This window comes from Hippopotamus amphibius, chromosome 17, assembly GCF_030028045.1.
Source record: "Hippopotamus amphibius kiboko isolate mHipAmp2 chromosome 17, mHipAmp2.hap2, whole genome shotgun sequence".
In the NCBI taxonomy this organism is placed as follows: Eukaryota; Metazoa; Chordata; class Mammalia; order Artiodactyla; family Hippopotamidae; genus Hippopotamus; species Hippopotamus amphibius.
The window spans coordinates 14,278,521-14,299,306 of NC_080202.1; the positions used below are offsets into that span (position 1 = coordinate 14,278,521).

At 57.3% G+C, this 20,786-nt stretch overlaps 1 protein-coding gene across 3 annotated transcripts in view; it reads right to left on the reverse strand.

Annotated features, from left to right (window-relative positions):
• Positions 1 to 20,786, reverse strand: part of ABR (ABR activator of RhoGEF and GTPase) — a 176,676-nt gene that overhangs the window by 19,513 nt on the left and 136,377 nt on the right. For all 3 annotated transcript variants that reach the window (XM_057714642.1, XM_057714643.1, XM_057714644.1), the window contains 2 exons: positions 19,255 to 19,352; positions 18,719 to 18,850 (listed from right to left, as the gene is read on the reverse strand). In XM_057714642.1, the coding sequence (XP_057570625.1) occupies positions 18,719 to 18,850; positions 19,255 to 19,352 (230 nt within the window). The remainder of the gene's footprint in view (positions 1 to 18,718; positions 18,851 to 19,254; positions 19,353 to 20,786) is intronic.

A 20,786-nucleotide genomic window follows, 5' to 3' on the forward strand; every position in this document is an offset into this window, starting at 1 on the left:
GATTCTGCCCCCCCAACCCCCGCAACCGAGACAAAAACCTCTGGCCTGGCTGCCAGCTCTCTGGGGCCCTCCTAGACTCTCTGGCTCCCAGAAGTGACCCCATTAAAACCTTTGGACACATTGGGGGGCAAGGATGGGATTCCTCTTTCAGTCCTTCTCTCTCCAAAGGACAAACTAAGGGTCTAGAAACAGGCAGGAAGGGAGGAAGCCCAGGCACTGAGGCTGGTCTCCTTGAGTATGATTTAAAGCCAAAAAAAAAAAGGAAAAGGAAAGCAGAAATATGAAGTTAAATGCTGAGAGCACTGGCAGAACCCACAAATGCAAATGCCACGTGTCTCCTCTGCTAAACGCTTGCACAACAAGGCGACTGCCAAGTCAGAGGCTGGAGTGAGGCTTCAGCCCCAGGACTCTCCTCGGGGACAAGCACAACCCCAATCATAGCCTACGGCTGAGGACCCAAAAGAGAGCCTGGGAGTGGTCCCTGCCTCCCCTCTTCCAGCAACTGCAGACTCCTGGGGCCAGAGGCTCCACAGGCTAATACTGGGCTTCTTCCATTCAAACAGATTCTGCAGCCCCAGCACAGGGTCCCCAGATGAGTCACATACACCCACCCCCAGCCTTTATGAATCTTTAGTTAAGAGGCAGCAGGAGGGCCACAGGTGTCTCGGGCGTCCACAGCATCACCTCCTTGTGGCAAAGTTAAATGAGGAGTTAATGAGGCGACCTCTCCTGCCAGGCTGGGCAGTACCTGGCACCCTTCCCCCACCCACCGAAGCTGCTGCCTGATCCCAGCCCCCTCGTCTGGCAGTGAGCCTGCTGCACTGAAAAAAATAGGTTAATACAGCTGGGAAAAGAAGGGAGGTGGGCAGCGGGTCTGGCTCCACAAGCCTGCCTGCTCACCAACCAACCCCGTGCTCAGCCAGGCAGGCACAGCAGGGTGAATGGATGTCCCTCTGTCACCCACGGTATCGACCCTTGTGTCTGCAACTCCGACATACTTTGTCACGCAGCAGGAGCTAGGGGACTGAATCACCCGCCACACAGAACATCCCAGTGCCAGAGCCACCCCGCAGTTGCAGTGACGCCAATCAGCTCAGGAGCCCAGCGCCTGGCTGGCCCGCCACCCTTGCCCAGAGAGCACCATCAGACACAGAACTGTCAGATACCACCAGAGGCGAAGCTGCCTGAAGAATTCCTGAAGTGGCTTCTTGGTTTTGCTAGTCACTAATGCACAGGGAAAGAACTGAAAATCTGGAGTTTCAGGGTTTAAAAACTTCCCCCCTACCTGCCAGCACCCCCTCCTCCCCGCCCAAACAGGCAGGTAAACCGGAAGGACTCTGTTTGGCTGGCAATGGGCCAGGAACTTGCTGGGTCACTTTCTTGCCAACCTCTAGGTCTGGAAACAGACGAGCTTTGGGCTGGTGCCTGCTGGTCTCAGCAGGGGCTGGGAAGGGGGTACAGGCAGGGGATGGCTCCGGGCTGCCGGGCACAGACAGCTGCCTCAGCACAGAGGGGCTCTGCTAGCAGCTGAGGCCAGCAGGGCTCTGCTAGCCTGGTCCCTAGGGAGGCTGAAGGTGACACAGGGGCCAAAGCAGGACAGCTCAAGTTGCTGCCCTGCCCAGCACTTTCCAGGACTGATGTCACCTCTGGGAGGTCAAGTATGTCCCACTGGCAGGGGATGAAACTAGACAAGGAGCCAACACGCCCAAGATCACTTCCTCTTGCAGGTGCCAGGAGCCTCTACGCTGGCTGGCAGTGAGGACCTGCGCAGAGCGTCCACCTCGGAGCTGCAGGAGGGCTTGCAAATCCCCACCGGCCACACAGACTAGCCGAAGCCTCCCTTATCACTACCTGGAACGACAGGCATGGCCCTGGCCAGCCAGGACAGGCACCCTGCAACATTTGCTTAGGCAGTTAGTTTGGTCTACAGTTATCAAGCGCTCGCTGTGTGCTAGGCGCTGGTCTGGCTCTTCTTCAGATGCCCAATGCCAGGGCCCAAAGCCAGCCCCTCGGCAGCCTGCCCAGCTGCAGGACAGTCAGCGTCTATCTCAGATTTTCATCCCCACCCAGGTCTGGGGTAGCAGGCAGGACAGGCAGTCTGCCCTGGCACAGCTTGGTCTGAGCTGCCCGCTGGGTCAGGAAACCCCTGGCACACTGACTGAGTTGCCTGGTGCCTGGCTGGCACGGGGCCAGCAGGCCTCTGGGTGGTCCCTGAAGAGGCAGCCTACAGCCCCCAGACTCGACAGCACCGCCACCTCCCCACAAGCCCATACAAAGAAACCTCACATGGCCAGTGGCACAGAGCTGCTTCTGCCAGTGCCCCTCAGCAAAGGGGCAGCCATCGATGTCCCCTGGATGCAGGGGGTCAGGTCTGGGCTGGGTGCTATAGGGGAAACTGAGACCCAGGAGCCCCTGACCTTGTCTGTTCATATTTCTGCTCCGAGAAACTCAGAAAGGAGCCAGGCAGTCCCCTCCTACAGGAGACAGCCACCCTTTTCCTAAGGCAGGGACAGATGCCGAGAAAGGGGTCAGGGCTCGGGGTAGCAACAGCATGAATCGTCATATTAAGGCCACGCTGAGCCCACCCACAGCTGACCCCAGCCTCTGTCCTAGGACCCCACAGTCAGGCAGCAGGCGCAGCGAGCTCCCAAGAGGCAGTGCCCAGCGGCCCAGCAGCCCCCCGCCGCCCTCAGCCCCTCTTGCCCACCCCTTCCGACCGGCTCCGGCCCCACGGGCACCTTTTGGCGGAGAAGCTTGCTGCGCACGCGGCCCCAGAGCCGCGCGCCGGTGTTGGGGGGCCGCTTGCTCCCCGGGTCCTGCAGTGGATCCAGGCAGCAGCGCTCCAGGGGCTCGCACACCGCCTTCAGGCTGCAGTCGGGCTGAGGCAGGACGTCGGTCATGCCGGCGGCAGCGGGAGAGCCCGGCCCGACGGCGAGCCTGCCCCGCGGGCCAGCTCAGCTCCGCGGACGGGGAGGTGGGGAGACGCGGGCCGCCGGGGGTCCGGAGCCGCTGCGGGGAGGGCGGGAGCCGGCGCAACCTCAACCGAGCCGCCGGGACTGTTACTCGAGCCGGGCAGGCAAGCGCATGGTGGTGCGGGTTTCCGCTTTCTCCTCCCTCTGCGTCCTCCCTCCCCGGAGACACCGCTGGAGCAGCACCGGCTCGCTGGGCCCGGCCAGGCTAGCGGGATGCCAGCCCAGAGCTCGCGGCGCGGCGCCCGAGGCAGCCGGGGAGCCCCCGCCCCCACGGCCCCCGCCGGAGGAAGTGACTCAAGGGAGGCGCAGGAGGCTGCCCCCTCCAAAACACCCAACCTCCCGGCTTTAACTCTTGGCAGGCTGGCCCTCCTCCCCCACCCTGCGGCCCTCCCTCCAGCCCCTACTAAGTAAAGTTTGATGAGCAGCTAAACCAGCCAGTCCCTTCGCCTCCAGAGCCCTGGTTAACCCCTTCCCCACCAGGCGGCGACTTGCGGCTGGGGTGTCCGAGGGGGGCTGGGGGAAGTCAAAAGGGGTCACCCCGGGCTCAGGGCCAGGAGCCAACAACTGCCCTTGTCCCGGGCAAAGGACCAGTACTGCCCTGGAGTTCTACGCCTGGCCCAGATGCCTCGCGCAATGCCAACCCAGTGACAGGGCCAGACCCACGCAGACCCCTGTGTAAAGAATAAAGAAGATCCCTAACAGGACAGCCTCCTGGGCTTTAGTGGTCCCAGAGGGAACTGGCTGCTAAGGGGCTTCTCTGGGGACACGAGCAAAAAAATCCAAGGACGACACTGGTTAGAGATGCCCCGCAAGAGGTGCTCCTCTCACGGCCACTTCTAACCACGGCCCGTGACCCTCACCAGAAAAGCCAAAAAAAGGACTGTGCTGCTGCGGGGAGAGGACGTCCACTGAGCAAGGGGCGATGAGCCACTCTGTGCTGGGTGCCTTGGGATAGAGAACTAAGGACTTGTTCTTGACCCTCAAGTTGATGAATGTTCATTTCTCAAGGTAACAATACACGTCAGAGTCTGGTGTCTGGAGAACAGAGAAAGGCCTGAAGCCCAGGTGATTAGGGTCCGCACAACCCAGAGGTGTCCAGGCGTCACACCCTGCAGAGCTCGGCACAGGGGAGGAAGGAAACCAGTATTTTCGCAGTGCCCACCGTGAGCCAGGTCCCGTGCAAATGGCATTCAAATACCTGCTGGCACTGAAGCCTCACAACTTTTGCAACATTGGTGTTATTGTTTAGAGTTGTGAGGACTGGGGCTCCGGGAGGTGAAGCTCTCACCTGAGGTCACGGAACCGCAGCTGGCGAGTGACAGGTCTCCTCCAAAGGCCCTGGTGCTCACAACCACTGAAGTGTGGCTGGGTCTCTGGATTCGGGGTAAGAGCTGGCTCAGGCCCCCAGGGCAGGTGGGTCGGAGCCCAGAAGCAGGCCTGGCATCTGGAATGCGCCTGCTGGGTCTTGACTAGCACACAGGTCTTGGGGTTTAACAACAGAGCCTGCGGTGCTTTCGGAGAAAGGGGTGACGACCACAGAGTAGCCAAGACCTGGTCATGGCAAGAGATGCCCTTCACGGAGTTTACTATGCGACAGGCACCACGCTAACCCTCCATGTGCAGCAACTCACTCACTGCTCCCCCAACTCTAGGAAATATGTCCTCACATCCCCATTTTTCCATTTGAGGAAGCTAAGGGTACAGAGAAGCTAAGCCACGTGCCCAGACCAGGCTGGGCTGAACCACGAACAGAGGCCTGGCTAGGGCCTCGCCACTGTGATATCCCAGTGTGGCAGGGTCTGGTCCTGGGACTCTCCCTGCAGGGTGGCCGGGCCAGCCCCAGCTCTCCCAGGGCTCCACGCTCACACCTGCTTCTGCACAGCGCAGACAGGGCTGAGCTGCCAAGGCTGTACAGATCCTCCTCCTACCTGAGCCAAAGCTGCCTAAAGCCAGTGCAGCTAAGCGGGGCAGAGTCACCAGTGTTCCCAGGAACCCCTGAGGGGGAGGGGAAGAGACCCGCCAAGGCAGGGACATGCCTGTGTCCCCCGCCCAGCTGCGGCCAGAGCCACCCTTCTTGACCCACCCCTGACCTGCTCGCCCAGGGCACCTGGGTGCCACCTCTGAAGAGAATCTTCCTCCAGCCCCATGAGGGGCCGGCAGCTTCCCCCCTCCCCCCACCGGCTGCACAAAACCCACCTCCTCCAAGGCTTCCCTCATTCCTATGGTCTTCACTTCTTCATCCCAGAGATCTCATTCAAGAGGTCCTGACCGAGGGCCCGGCTATGTGCCCGACCCCAGATCGGGGCTGGGGGGGTCACAAAGATGAATCAAAAGCCTGTGCTTGACAAAGCTGACAGCCCAAGGGAGGAGAGGAGACAAAGGCTTAAACCCCTCTTAACAGGAGGCAGAAAGGCATTCATGTGTTTGGCATTTACCAACTGGGCACCTATCACGCGTCATACCCAGATGGACAAAGTATCACCTTTGCCCTCACGAAACCCAGTCGTACGCCGCAAGAACCCGCACAGATCAAGTGCCATGAAAGCTGAGAGAAAGGAGAGGAAAATTCTAATCAGAGGGAATCAGGGAAGGCTTCCTGGAGGAGAGCCAGAAGAGAAGAAGGTCACCCTCCCTGGCTTTGCTCCGCATCCCTCAGCTCATGTGCAAGTGCTGGTTGTGTAACTGGCGGGTAAGGTGCCAGTATAACTGCTGACCACGTTCACCTGCTGCAGACACGTGGTGTGTGCTGGGCACTGCCAGCTGTTAACTTCAAAACTGGCCTCTCACTGGCTTTCTAAGGTTCTCTGCCCTCTATCTGGGTCACATGCCACAGGGTGCAGTTAGGGGGATGTGGAGCAAGGTGCATCCCCCACCAGGTGTGTGGGAGAAGGGGGGCAGTGCAGATCCTGTTCCCAAAGCTTTACACTTGTCTGTCTTAGGAACCCCAGGCTCAACACTTGTCTGGGGAAAGCAAGCTCTGATTGGATGAACGATGGCCAACGGGTCTCCATGGTGACATAAGCGCCTTAGCAGATGGGTAGCTGTTGGGAGGCTCTTCCCTTGAGATGCTCATCTTTCCTTCCTCCCTGTGGGCTGGGGGTTCTCTCTGGGGACAGCACAGATTTGCCTTCTCTTCCCTAAGCCTGACTCATTCCTTCCTGGAAGAAATGGTCTAGGAGCAGGCTGCAGGGGGTGTTGTACAAGATAAATGTTCCTAGCCAGTTCCTCAAAAGCAGCCGTTTGAGTTCTGGTCCCTCTAGCCCACCACAGACCCTTCCTCAGCTCTGCTGGGCGGGCTGGGCTCAGGCTGTCCTGGCCCCCCAGCACCACCCCGGTCCATCCTGCCACACCTGGCAGAACCGGCCTCTGAGGACGAGCAAGGGCCCCCTGTCTGGATAAACAGAGCCTGGGCGGGAAGGCCCACACAAACAGATGTCGCAGCCTTTGGAATTAAAAACATTCCTGGTAGACTGTCCCATCCTCCTTCACCCCCTCCCCACGCTCTCCGCCAGAGGAATGAGAGGGGCCGTGCCCAGGGAGGTGTGGGGCAGGACCCTGGGTTACACCGAGGGAGGGGTATACACCTGGGGTGGTTGGGCCCGGCCGCCCAGCACAGCTGTGATTGAGGCAAAACCAGGTGAAAGTGATCAGCAGAGGCATCACTGAAGAAAAAAAAGGTCAACAGGGAATATATGCAGCCTGAGCTGTGTGGGTGGGAGAGGCAGGGATGCCACCAGTGACACTTGGTGACAGCTGGGGGTAGGGACGGCTTCCAGGCAACCCCTCCAGCCTGTGAACACGAGGAGGAAGGTTCTTTCTCAGAGCCTCGGGATCTGCTGCTACTTCTCTGGAGTGACCTCGTTTTCCCCACTGGAACAACTTTCATCTTCTCTTCATCCCAGACTGGAACCCCGATTCCCCGTCCCTGTCCTCCAGGCAGGAAAGGGGGTTTCTGAGCAGCCGGCTAGACCAAGGCCACAGGCACCCCTGTGAGGACAGCCTGGGACTGAGGGGGAGGGGAGAGCCCCAACGGGCCACCCAGCAAGGCCGGGTACTGGAGCTGGAGCCCAAGAGGAGCCTGGGATGGCGCTGAGGAGGAAGACCGTGCGGGATGCGGTCTGAGGTCTGCCAAGGAAACTCCCTTCCGCCCCAGGGGAGCAGCTGGACGGCCCCGCAGGACCAGAGCTGGGAGGCAGGGTGGGGGTGGAGGGCAGGTGGGGTGTGAGAGCGGGAGGGCTGCAGAAAGGAAGCCCACGGTGGTTCCTGCCCAGAGACAGGCACCAGAGTCCAGCCCGAGAGAGAAGGAGCAGGTTGGGCAGCGCATGGGAGCCCGGGGCCCACACAGAGGGTGCACGTCACAGGGGAACTGTGAGAAAGCAGGGGAGGGGGAGGGAGAGTCCTCTTACAATGCATGGCTCTGGGGCCCCTCTATACCTAATGTGTGTTCTCACTTTGTTCTGTACCGATCCTAACTCAAACTGTGGACCGGAAGGGCAGAGATGGTCAGAGAATGAGAAAGAGACCTGTTTATGTTCTTCCATCCACAGTTTCTAAGCATCTGAGATGTTCCAGGCCTGTCTCAGGCCTGGGGACAGGAACACTTTGCTCAAAGTCACTGAGTAGCCAATGGCAGAGCTGAGCCTAGGAGGTACACTTTCACTCATTTACCCATTCATTCATCACTGAATAGATACGCACCACATGCCAGGTGGGGAGGACCCTGAACTGTTCTGAGTGAGCTGTGACACTCCAAACGGAGCCCTAGTCGCCCCACCACTGACCTGCCCTCCAAGGAGACAAGTGTCAGCAACTGGGGACTCTTTCGGGCATCCAGCCCAGGCCTCCAAGGTCTGAGCCCTGTCTGCTAACTGCTGTGCACGAGGTTGCAGGTCTCTAAGCTCTGGAACCTCAGCTCTGTAGATAAGTGGCTACTGGTGGCTTTAGATGGCTGCCCAGGGAGGGGATGGGGAGCAGCTTATGGGATGGGCTCAAGGTGTGAGATGTTAGGACAGGGGACAGCCAGGATTCAAAGGTAGTCGCTCCGCAGCCCAACCTCAAGGTGCACCGTGACCCTCCGTCTCCCAAGGCCTGGCTGAGTCACAGGACAGTGCAAAGCATGTGCTGATCCTCACACAGGCTCCCTCTCAACACTGCCTGGCCACCCCAGGCTGGTGTCTCGAGGGTGCTTGGTGGCTCTAGGAGAGGCTGAGACAGTCACAGAGCTTGTTCACTGCAGGACTGTTCTGCTATCCTGATGGGCCCTGGCAACTCCTAGTAATTCTCACAGCATATTTGGTCACGGAAAAGGGTGGAAAATCCACTTGAGCTTTGGGAACATCTTGCTTACCTAAAACAAAACCCACCAGGGACACAGTGGGCAGAACACACCCACCACACATCTATCCTTTCCTTCCCACACAACTCAGGGATGTAACTCACGGCCACACCGATACCCAGACCCCCTTGGCACCTGCCTGCTCCCAGGACAGAGGCGGTGTGGCCGGGGTCTCCCAGCACAGCCCGTGGGCAGAGCCCTCCAGGGGGCCTCCCTGGCCGCACACTGAAAACACAACAGCCTCAGGCGGGAGGGTTTGAAAGTAGGTCAGGGTCCACTGAGCCTCCACTTTTTTTCTCTTTCACTAATATTAAGCAACTCTTTTCCACCCATCTCTGAGCTCCAAAAGGACAGAAAAAAGTTGCTGGGAGCCAGGGATCCAGGGTGTGAGTCCTGTCTAGTCTCTGTGGCAGCCACTCCCTCTCTCTGGACTCAGTTTCCACACCTGTCAAACAGGAGCTTGGAGCAGACAAGTGGTCAGCAGTGAATTTTTTTTAAGCAGAAGACATACCCTGCTTTCTTTCCAAATGACACCTTATGCCGAAGTCTCCCTGCCCCCAGTCAGCCAAGGGCAGAAGCAGGAAGCAGAGGCCCCTGGGTGAAGTGGGGCTACAGGACCCTACCCCCCACACTGCCTTTGTCCACCACTCCCTGCCTCGGGGGCACCTCAGGAAGCCCCAGTAATCCCCAAGCCCCCCAGACTCTGAAAAGTCCTCCTTTAAGGGGAAGGGCTCAGAGCAGTTTCAATGGACAGTTGCCATCAGAACGGCTATTCTTCTACCACGGCCACTGGCCCTTGCTCCTCTCTCTCCAGGGCGGGTAGATGTGGAAGCAGGGAGATCAGGAGCTTTTTAAGGAAACTTCCTGGTCAGAGTCCTGGATCTGAAACTCATGTCTTATCTCTATACTTCTCTCTCTGCTCTGGGAAAACTCTGGGCCTCTGCTTTGCTGGCGTGGGTTCCCTTCGGTGGCCTTACAATAGGATAACATTTATCTCATGGAGTCAGTCAGGCTGGTGTTTTCTGGGTCACCTCCACCCCGAAGCCAGTGTAGCTCAGCTCTTGCCTCCAAGGGTACGTGCAGGCTGCACCCAGCCTTCCCCATCCCAGCCCATGGGGACGTGGTAGCACCTGGGGGTCAGACCTCACCGAGAGCCACCACTGCCCACGTGGCTCGTGCTAGAGCCAGTGCCACAGCCAGGCTGGGCTGACTGAGTGGCCGAGGTGGGCTCTGCAGCGCCCACAGTGAGGGACGCCAGCAGAACCCCACCGAAGACACCTCCCATCAGTATTCACGTCCAGCCTCAGCCCTCACTCAGGGAGTCCCCGGCAATTTCCCTACTAAGTCTTTTACTCAAAGGTTTTGAATAAAATCAAAAGCAGGACCATCCTAGGAAGATGAAGTCGCAGTCCCCGCCTGCGCGGAGGTTAGTAGTTACTGGGAGTGTGCAGTAAGCCAGGCACTGTCACCTCTGAGGACGCATCTGAGCCTCCCAGTTTCGAGAGGAAGCACTCAGAGAGGTCACCTCACTATTAGGTGGTGGAGCGGCGATCAACCCTGGGTCTTCTGCCTCTGAGTCTAGGAGCCCCCGGGCCCAGAGCTGGGAGAGCACCCTCTTTTGGTTTGTTGAGAGGCAGGATGTTCTCAGGGCCTGCAGGAATCAGCCCCCAAGGTCCTCTCCAGATCGGCTTCTCTGCCGCCTCTCACCCCTCCCAGGCAGGCTGGGGGAGCGGGCACCATGCTTGCCTGCCACGTGGGCATTCCCACACCGTGCAGGAGGGAGAGAGGAGACTCAAGCCTCCATGTGCTTTCTGCCAAATGCTTCCTGTCTCCAGAGCCCACTGGGCAGAGCCCAGGCTCCCCAGGTCAGGAGCACCCGGGAGACAGAGGTGGCTGAGCAGCAGCCGGAAGAGAGAGGTTGTCCTACACGTTTGGGAAGCCCTTTGGACAGCACGGCAGGCCCTCCCGTGGGATCTGGCCCTGGTTCTCCTGAATCCTGCCATCCACTCTGCTCTCCAAGTACAACCAAGCCATCCAGACCTGCCTTGAAGAGGGGCGGCAGGTGAGGCACTGGACAGTGAACGGGTCCGAAATAGGTCTCGTCAACTGGGCCCTGGGAGGAGGTGGTGTCAGAAGCGGGGAGAGGAACAGTCCTGGAGCCTCTGTCCCTCCCCACGTGCCCCTGGGCTGGTACCGTGGTGATAATGGCAGTGAAAAGAAGAGCCCCCCGTGGACCTGCCGAGAGCAGCAGGCAGTGCGGATATAAAATACGGACTCTTGCGGCAGATGCTTCCCCCGGACATGCACACCGAGCCCAGGCTGGGGGTGGGGGACAGGTCCAGCTTCCAGGGGAGAGGCTGGAAAGCCACACCCGGCATGGCCACTGCAGTGTCCCAGGGCAGGGAGCTGCCTAGGGCTGCGAGGTGCCAGGCTGGGCGTTAGAGGCTGGAATGAAAGGGAAAAGCTTTCTGGCCAGCCCTGCAGACAAGGTTTTCTCACAGCTGCCTCCCATCCTAGTCAAAACCGGCCACTCCCAGAGGCCAGGGCCCGGATGTGGCCTGAGGATGCATGGGAGAAGGTGTCAAGGACCCACGGTAATGCCCCCTGTCTTTCTGCCCAGGGAGGGACCCGGGCACTCCTGGCACCAGCCATGAGGAACCAGAGTGGGAGGGGCCCCGGGTCAACCAGGCCACCACCCCAGAGCCCAGCTCCAGGGCAATAAAGCTGGCGTGCTTGACCCTTTGGCAGAGTCCAACGGGGACAAGAGACCCCTCAGGGGCCAGAGGGAGGGACGTGGAGTGGGGGAGCCCTCGACTCCTGCCCTAGGAGGCTCCTGACCTGCGTCTACTCCGAATTCCCTCACACCCTGCAGAGTAACTGAAACCAGAAGCAGCTCCCGCCGACAACGACCCCTTGTTCCCAGCTCATCACTTGCTCTGGGACTGACCGCACAACGCCGAGCTGAGTGCGGCTCCGAGGGGGACGAGCCCAGGGCTGCTCAGCCCAGGGGGCACAGCAGGAAACCTCAGGCCGGCAGGCAGTGAGGGCCCCAACCTTGACCTCCCGCCCACTCTGAGGTCTGTTCATCAAAGCCGGTCTGACTCCACCAGCATAAGAAAAGACGTGGCCTCAGCCAGCCTAAGGCCCAAACACAAGGGCCACTTGCAGGTGACAGTCTTTGGGAGGGGGGCTGCTTGACAAGCTACACCCAGAGTCCCTGCAGGAAGGCGGAGGACAGTGGACCTGGACCTGCCGGCTCAGGCAAAGGGCTGTCATCACTAGACAAGGATGGACTCTGTGCCAGGCCTTGTGCCAAGGGCCTCACGGACTTTCCCACTCAGTTCTCTTTACAGCTCATTTTACAGGTGAGGAAACGGAGGCTCAGAGAGGTAAAGTAACCTGTTCTTCCAACTAATGAATGGAGAAAACTAGACTGAAGACCAGATATGTCTGGCCTCAAAGCCCCTTCAACACTGACTGAACGATCCCAATTCTTTTCTGTTCTCTTCACGACGTGCGGAGGCCCTGTTCATTCTCTGCATCCAACACACAGTTAGCCTGCCCCTTAGAGGGAGCTCAACAAACAGAAATGCGGGAATAAACTAGCAAAAGCCTGGATGTGCACTGACCAGTTCTTTCTGGGACATTCCATCCTTTGAGCCTCACAATAGGCCTGTGATATAGGCAGAGCGGGGATAACTGTCCCCATTTAACAGATGAAGAAACTGAGGCCCCTAGAGGTCAAGGGACCTGCATGCATTTTCTGACCCTCAGCCCAGGGTTCTTCCTACACTGTCAGGGTAACTGCACTCTGCACTCATTCTATCTAAACCACTCACCAACAGGGAGGGCAAATGAATTAGGAAAGGAGGGCCAAGGAGAGAGGAATGGATGCCTAACTTGGGGGAGACAAAGCTGGCAGGGGGGCAACTGTTTTCTTCAACTAGAAGAGGCTAATGGTAACAGATGTGAGCTTTTATATATAGAATGGATGAACAACAAGCTACTGTATAGCTCAGAGAACTAATCAATATCCTATGATAGGACTCCCCTGATGGTGCAGTGGTTAAGACTCCGCCTGCCAATGTAGGGGACACGGGTTCGATCCCTGGTCCGGGAAGATCCCACATGCCATGGAACAACTAAGCCTGTGTGCCACAACTACTAAACCTGTGCTCTAGAGCCCACGAGCCACAACTACTGAGCCCGTGTGCCACAACTACTGAAGCCTGCATGCCTAGAGCCTGTGCTCCACAACAAGAGAAGCCACCACACTGAGAAGCCCATGCACTGAAACAAAGAGTAGCCCCCGCTCACCGCAACTGGAGAAAGCCCACAGGCAGCAACAAAGACTCAATGCAGCCAAAAATAAACAAATTTGTAAAAAATAAAAAATAAAATTAAACAACATAGATGGCTCATAATAAAAAATAAAGAATATATATGTGTATAACTGAATCACTTTGCTGTGCAGCAGAAATTAACACATTGTAAATCAACTATATGTCAATAAAAAAAATTAATTAAAAAAAAGAGAGGCTAATGGTGGCCAGTTGTGCACTGGGGGTGTTGAGGGGCCTGCTCTTCTGTTACAGTTGGAGATAGATGAGCAACCAGGGCCGGGGGAGGGGGTGTGGTAACCCTGGGTCTGGAGGGAAGGAGGCTGAGTAATCTCCATCCTCGGGGACCGTGCTCTTCTCCTCACTTAAAGGTAAGAAAGTCCAAGGTGGAAACAACCCAAATGTCCCTCGATGGATGAATGGATAAACAAAATGTGACCTACGCGTATAATGTTATGTAGCCTTAAAAAGGAAGGAAATTCTGACACACGCTATCGTACAACATAGATGAACCTTAAAGACATTGTGCTAAGTGAAGTAAGCCAATCACAAAAGGATCAGCGTTGCAGGATTCCACTTACATGAGGTACCCAGAATCGTCAAATTCATAGCAAGTAGAATGCTGGTTTGCCAGGTGCTGGGGGGAGGAGGAAAGTTACTGTTTCATGGGGATGGAGCTTCCGTTTGGAAGATGAAAAGTTCTGGAGATGGGTGGTGGTGACAGTTACACAACAATGTGAATGTACTTACTGCCTCTGAATTGCACACCTAAAAATTACTAAAATGGTAAATTTCATGGTATGTTTACTTTATCACAGTTGAACAAAAAAGTAAGAGGGTCTACATATTGTCAGATGTGTCCATCTGGGCTCTGAGAACACTCCTAGTCCTGAAGGCAGGGGACTGGCCTTCATGACCTCCTCCTGAATGTCATTTCTAATAGCTCTGATCCCTCACAAGCTTCCAAGTGGTCAGGTGAAGAATGTCAAAGAAATTACCCTCCTTTCCCCTTCAGACACAGGCTCCAAGCTCCAGATGGGAAGAGGACAGAGGGCGAGGCTCCCATCAGGCCTGAATGTTGCAACCAGGGGTTGAGGGTTGCTGGGGGAGTGAGGGGGAGTGACGGGGAGCTACCACTGCAGGCATCAGGACAGCTGGAGCTTCCTTCTCCGCCTGGAACCCGGCCCCCGCTCAGCCCAGGGTCTTGAGCTCTCCTATGCCCTGGGAGGGCCACCCCTATGGCAGGCCCATAGGAAAGCGTGGCTGCCTCCCACTGGGGGAAAAAGAGCCCAAGGCTGGGAGCCCATCCCCAGGCTTGCAGCTGAGCTGGAAATGGGGGAGCAGGGACAGGAAGGGGATTCTAGGTCTCGGACCCCTCTCTAGTTTAAAGTCAGGGGCAGGAACTGAGCTGGGAGGTCCTCAGGGAGAACTCTCCCCTCTGGCTGTCAGTCAACAAGGGCTGGATCCTGGGAATATGCTAATCAGCCTGCGAGTAGGTCCCAGTTGGGGACAGCACATCTGGAGCCTGGAGCAGCATGGTTGGAAATAGACTGGGATAAACATACTGGAGTCTCCTGGGGCCAGGGAGCGAAGGCAGAGGAGAAGGGGGGGCCTCCCGGCTCAGGGGGCTCCTGGGCCCGGTGGGGCGGGGCAGCAAGGAGGGGGCAGGCAGTGGGGGTGGCCTGGATGGAGAAGCTGGAGGTCTGGGGAAGGACGGGAGGGCTCAGAAACGCACCAAGCTGGTGGGATCTTCTACTAACTTTGCAGTGACAAAGGGCAGATCCCTAAGCATCACAGGCTGAGGTCCCAGTCTGCCCCTGCCCCATCCAGGAGTGTTTCCGTTCACTCATTTGCCCAGCAGCTGACCAAGCACCACCAGACTGAGATCAGATCCCGAATCTGGAGCCCTTGCTCAACCGCTCATGAGCTGTGTGACTGTGGCTATGTCACTCACCCTTTCTGGTCTCAGTTTCCTTCTCCCCTCAAAACAGGATTGGATGAAATGCCCTCCAGGATTCCTTCCAGCTAAATCCCCCCTAATCCTTCTTCTTTTATTCATTCCTTCAACCTCCCTCTTACTCACACGGCTCACAACCCCTCCAGCTCAGGGCAGGCGGGCTCCTTAATTTCCTGGGACACTCCCTGTGCATTCCTGCCTCCCTGCGCTGGGCCACAAGGGCCCTTCCCCCAGAATGCCCACTCCACTCCTTTCTGCTGATCCTGAGCCTGCCCACCTTGCTAGAATAACAGAGCCTTAAAATGCAATTCATGTGCTGGCCATTACGTAAAATGACTTTCATAAAGTACTTTTGACAATGTAACAAAAAAGGTAATTATAAAGACTACATTCAGACCTAGGAAAAAGGGGGTTCATGATAATGTTATGTGAAAATAGAAAAAAAAAAAAGACAAAATATGCACCATCATTAAAACCATATAAAAATTTGTATACTGGAGGAAGGGAAAAGGCACAAAATAAAATGGCTGTTTCAGAGGCGTGGGAGTAGGGATGGTTCGTGATTAAGTGCCAAGTCTCATTATTATTACTGCAATTTTCATTCTAATATAAACACTGCTTTTGCAATTTAAAAAACCTAGTGCTCTCAAATCCTTCTCACTCCACCTCCTCCTGGAAGCCTCCCTAACTCCATCCCACCATGATCTCGTTCGAATTCCTGCAGCGCACGTTTCCATCTTATTACCCAGGGAACAGTGGGAGATGGGAGGGCCCCTGGAGAGGGCAAGGCACGGGCTCTGGAGAGTCCTGGCTCTGCTACCTGCTGGCTGCCTGGCCTTGGGCACGTTCCTTAACCCTCTCGTGCCTCAGCTTTCTCATCTTTAAAATTGTGATAACTTTCCTACCCCGCAGGGTACTATGGTGATCCCCCGGGGTAACACCTGTGAGCATCAGCCCAGTGTGAGGCTCACAGCAAGCTCTCGGATGTTACACCCTGACCCCCACCATCATCACCACCATCACCACCAGCCCCATCACCACTACGGGCATCTGGCCTTGCTCCCTAGTGATGTGGCATATATTGATACGCTTGTCTTTCCAACTGGGCAGTAGATTCCTTGAGGCCAGGGCCCTACACCTCAGAGCAGCCAGTCCGAGCCCGGGGCGCTGCAGGAGTAGAGGAAGTCCCCCTCCCCTGACTCTTTTCCATGCATTTTCATTCTGCTTCCTTCCAGGTGCATCAGGCAGAAATGTCCCCCACCCGGAGGTAAGAGGACTCCAGACAAAGGAAGCTCTCGGCTCACTGGCTCACCACATGCTATAGAGAGGGATGCAGGGGTGGGAAATCACCCCAGCTCCTTCTCCAGGCCACGAGCCACACAGAGCCCTTCACCCAGGCTGGGAGATTCCCTGATGAAGGCCTGGACCATGAGGACACAGCACAGAGAATGGCCTTCCCTGCACACTGTCAGCAGAGGCATCGGGGCCTCATGTCCTCCTCTATAAAACGGGGAGGATATCACCACCCTTTTCCTCACAGAGATGTTGCAAGGATCACATGAGAACATTTGGGAACGGGCCTCCGAGAGCACACGTGCTGGACACACATGCTGGTGATCTGCACTGCCATGTGTCTGTCACTAAATGCGGCCCCTTCCTCAAACCAGCCTGCTGCTCCAGAGTCCCTGCCCCCACTGCCACAGGAGGCCAACCCGGAGACGGAGACTCATTTCGGAGCAAATGCCTGGAGCTTAGGAAATGGGGTCCCTCGCTGTTCTCTGGATGGGCTGAGCGAGGAGGTGCTCTGAAAGAAGTGGGGGCAACACGGGCGGCCCTTCTTCCCCTGCCTTTCCTTTAGGTGACCTGAATGCCCCCAAGGACACCGCCCCTACCGTGAGGCTACCTTTAGCTCTATCCTCGGCGTCTGCTGAAGGGGAGCAGAACCGAGTGCCAGAGGCTGGTGCCAACTCCCTTCCCTGGACACGAGGCAGGAGGGGAGGTGGGAGTGAGCTGTGGGAACAGACTGTTCCGTGGCTCCGTGGGGCCTGGCCACATGGAAATGGCTCAGTGCAGTCTCTCCAATCCAGCCCGGTCATCCTTGGTGGCTCCAAGGGCAGTCTCGGAGTGAGATGACTTTACAAGGCATGGCAACCCCTGGGCGGGACAGCCCACCCCCGATCCACAGGAAGGAGGGCAAGACGGCTCCAGAGCTGAGGACCGAGGGCGGGGCCTTGGGGAGCTGAGGGCTGGGAGCCTTCAAAGCCCTCCAGAGGACGCTGGCTCTGAACTGGCCGCTCACAGGCCCAGGTCAGCTGGCAGCAGGAAGGTTTGTGTTTCTTTTAATATCAACTCCCAGGCATTTAACATTCCTCGAAGCTCAAACACAGAAACATTTTCCTTACCAGACTGTGCTTTCTGCTTTGCCAAACATAACCTGGCTTCCTCCCCTTCCCCCACTGCCTCCATCTGCTCCTGTCTCCAAGATGTAATGATTTATGGTGTGTTTCCCCTGGGGCCCATGCAGCTGACAGCAGGGAGAAGGAGGGAAGCAACAGGGCTGCAAGTCCAGGTGGGGACAATGCCATCGAGCCCTGGAATCTGGGTTCTTAGGGCGGGGGTGGGGGTGTGTGTGTGTGTCAGCGTCCACGGTGCTCACTGAGCTGGTTGCCCAGGACACCCTTTAAACTTCCATTCCACAGCCACTAATGACCCGGGGCGTGGCCACTGGTCATGCTTCTTGGCTGGGTATCTCCTGGGGTTGGATGGGTCGGCCCAGGGATGTGGAGATGGGGCTCCCAGTCCTTATCCCCGCAGGAAGTAGCTTCCCGGGGCTGAATCTAGAGCTCGCTCTCATCAGCTCCCATTTCCTAAATAATAAAGAACCGGCTTCTGGTTGCCTGGCAGCACCATCTCCCTGGCGACGGTGCTGAGGAGTGAGGTGCAGGTCCCCAGCACTGAGAAGGGATGTGCTTAGGAACATGGGGCGACACGAGGCAGATGGCTGGGCCCCCACCGAATGGTGCCACCTCCCTTGTTCAATCACAGGAGCCTGAGACGGGCGGGGGGGGGGGGGGCATGAGTCCCCAAGGGGACACTGCCATCAAGGACACCCAGCCAAGAGTCAGATATCAAACTCTGCAGCCTCAACAGAGCATCAGAAAACAAACGCTTCCTGTGAAAAAGCATCACTTAGTTTCCCACACCCAGAGGACACCTGGGGCAATCGTTAAGCCCAGAGCATCCAATGCCCACGGCTCAGTCCTGGAGTGTGCCAGTCACCGTTTCCCTCGACTGCATGGTCAAAGAATCCACTCCCAAACCAGGCCACTTGTGTCACACGCACGAGGCCATACAGGGTGCCAGATGGAATGTGATTGGCTCCACACTGAATGTCGCCCCTCCAAGCCTGCACCCCTTCGACCACTAAGTGAATAGTAGCCATCTTCAAAACGGGCAGAATTTCTAATGACACAGGCTACAAACAGAGCGCGTTCCCTCTGTACATTTATAAGGCACCAAAAAACACAGCTGAGACATATATACTCTTATCCTGACTCAGGACCTGCCCCTGCTTGTACCGCAGGACCCACCCGAAACCAATGAACTCCTGGCATGGGTGGAGCAGGCCCGGCAACCCTAGCAACAGGTCAGAGACCAGCCCCCAGCAACCCAGCTGGATCCCAAGCCCTTCCAGTCTAGTGGCAAATGCTCGAGGTCGCACTCCTCCCATAACCAACAGTGCTAATCCAACACAGCCCTCATGGATACAGCCTCAGAATCCTTCTCAACACAGTGTTCCTGGAAAAAGCCACGAGTAGGCTAAAGATGGGCTGTGAAAACAAAGGTAGCTGTTATCCTTGCAATGCACCCGGCAAGGAGTGTGGGTGACCCACTTGCACCAGATATGGAAGCCCAAGGAACAAGGCACACATGGGCTTCTGGGGCTAGAATAAGACACCACCTCCCGCAGGGGAGAATAACCACCTCAGGGAACATGGTTTCTCAAAATAGCTTTGAACCCAAGTCACAAAAGGCCAATCACCCTGACCGAGAAGGTGGAGGAGAAGGATGCCTTCCCAGCTGGCACCACCTCCTGGCCGCTCCCGCCTCTCACCTGGATCTGCCCTTTGCCCATGATCTTGTCCACGATCTCGTTGTTGTCTTTGTTGACCTTGGTCTTGTCATAGCATTTCTCGTAGCACAGGATCCTCAGGGACTGAGAGCCCTCCAGCTCAATCTCGAATTCCTGGGGAAAGATGGGACAGCGTCCTGAACCTCCAAAGCTGACCTGGCTTCCCGGCAGGTGTGGGCCCCACCTTTGCAAGGGTGAGAGGGGGTGAGACGGGCCTGTGAGGACCACATCATGAGGCCTAGAGCAGCTTCCTCATTCCCTGGAGCTCCAGAGGGCTCCACATCACTGAGGAAGTGGAGTCTAGGGCTGGAGCTGTTAACGCAGAGTCTAGACACAAACCTGAGATCAGAGCCAGATGAGCGGGGAGGGGAGGGGAGGGGAGAGGGGTTAGAGAGAGAACTGGCCCAACAGCAGGCCTGGCTGTCCCCAGCCAACAGGACAGGAGCACCGGGAGTGGGATGGGCATGGTGGGGGATAAGCCCAGGGGTCCCTGCGGGGACACCAGCCCCTCCACTCACCTCGTCCCATTTGGGCTCCGTCGTGTCCCGGAACACCCTGGTTTTGGCTTTGCTGACAAAGTAGCCAAAGGAATCCACCTCCAGGGTACAGTACAAGTCTGCGGGGGGGCAGGCAGAGACATGCCAAGTGAGGCCCGAGGCTCAGGAACCCAGGAGGGAAAGGGGGGTCACACATCGGTTCCCCCAGCATCCCCACGGGACCTCTGCAAATCCACACACTTCCTCCCAGGCCCAGGCCCTGGCAGCCTTCCCTGCCATGGGCACTGCCAAGGTGGTTTCTCAGGGTAACGGTATGTGTTGGGGGGTGGTTTTGGGGCACTACAGCCAACCCTCTGCAGTGTGAACCACAAGGCAAGGGGCAGAGGTCAGAGGATGGACATAAGTGCCCCTGCCAGGCCCCAGGAGCTGTGCAGCTGGGCCACCCTTCATCAGAAGGGCTTTCCTGCAGAAGGGAGAGTGGGTACAGCCATCCCTGAGCCGTCTCTCACTGGGTGTGACGGAGACTAGATGTAACCAGGTATCTGAGCACAGCAGGATGTGGGCACAAGTGAACAGGCAAATAACGCAGAAGGTCTCGCACACCCCGGCCTCCCTCAGAGCAGAGAGTGAGTCTGGGTGGCTGAGACACAGAGGGATGTCAAGTGCCCCTTAAGAGATTCTGTGAGGGAACCCTCCATCAGGGGCTAGGAGATAGTTCCTGGGATAAAAAGGAGGGCTTTGGAGTCAGACTGTCTGGGTCACATCCTAACTCTGCACAAACCACCTACCCTCTGTGCCTTACTGCTCTCATCTGTAAATCGGGAATGATGACAGTGCCTGCACCCTAGGCCTGACTGTACAGACGTAACGAGTTTACTAGGACAAGAAGCCACGGCTGAAGATCCACAAGGCTTAACTCCCCGAGTCAGAATGAACGTCTGAGCAGGTCAAGGGGCTGGTGGAGGGAGAAGGTGAGGACCGTCTGGAGCCGAGCGGAGACTCTGCAGCAGCACCTCACCCCACGTCTGAGCATCTGACCTAGTTTGAGAGGTAAAACCCCTGCTCTGGGGGAATGGAATGCCCCACCCCAATGGACCTGCTCCCTGAGGCCCATCCCAGCCAACGGGACACAAAGAGAAGAAGGGTGAGACATCTGGGCACCATGGAGAGGGGCGGGCCCTGGTCCTGCTCAGCGGGCTGCAGACTTGGGTGTGTATAACAGCCCCCCGGGGCCCACTGAACAGCAGGACTCCTGGGCACCAGCACCACCCTCCCCACCAGGGCATTCTGTGGGCCTGGGGCGGGTCCCCGAAGCTGTCACAAGTCCCACTAGTCCAGCCCAGAGTGATGAGTGCAGTGGTCCTGGCTATGCTGAGAGAAATGCTCTAGAGGGAAAAGCGTGGGCTTCAGTGTCAGAAGACAGGGATTCGACCCAACCACCTGTGTGCCCTGCTGGGCCACCCTGGGAAAGTCCCTGGGGCCTTCTGGGCCTCAGCCTCTTTGTCTGCCAAGTGGGAATGGCATCGGTGACCTCAGAGGGATGCCAGGAGGTT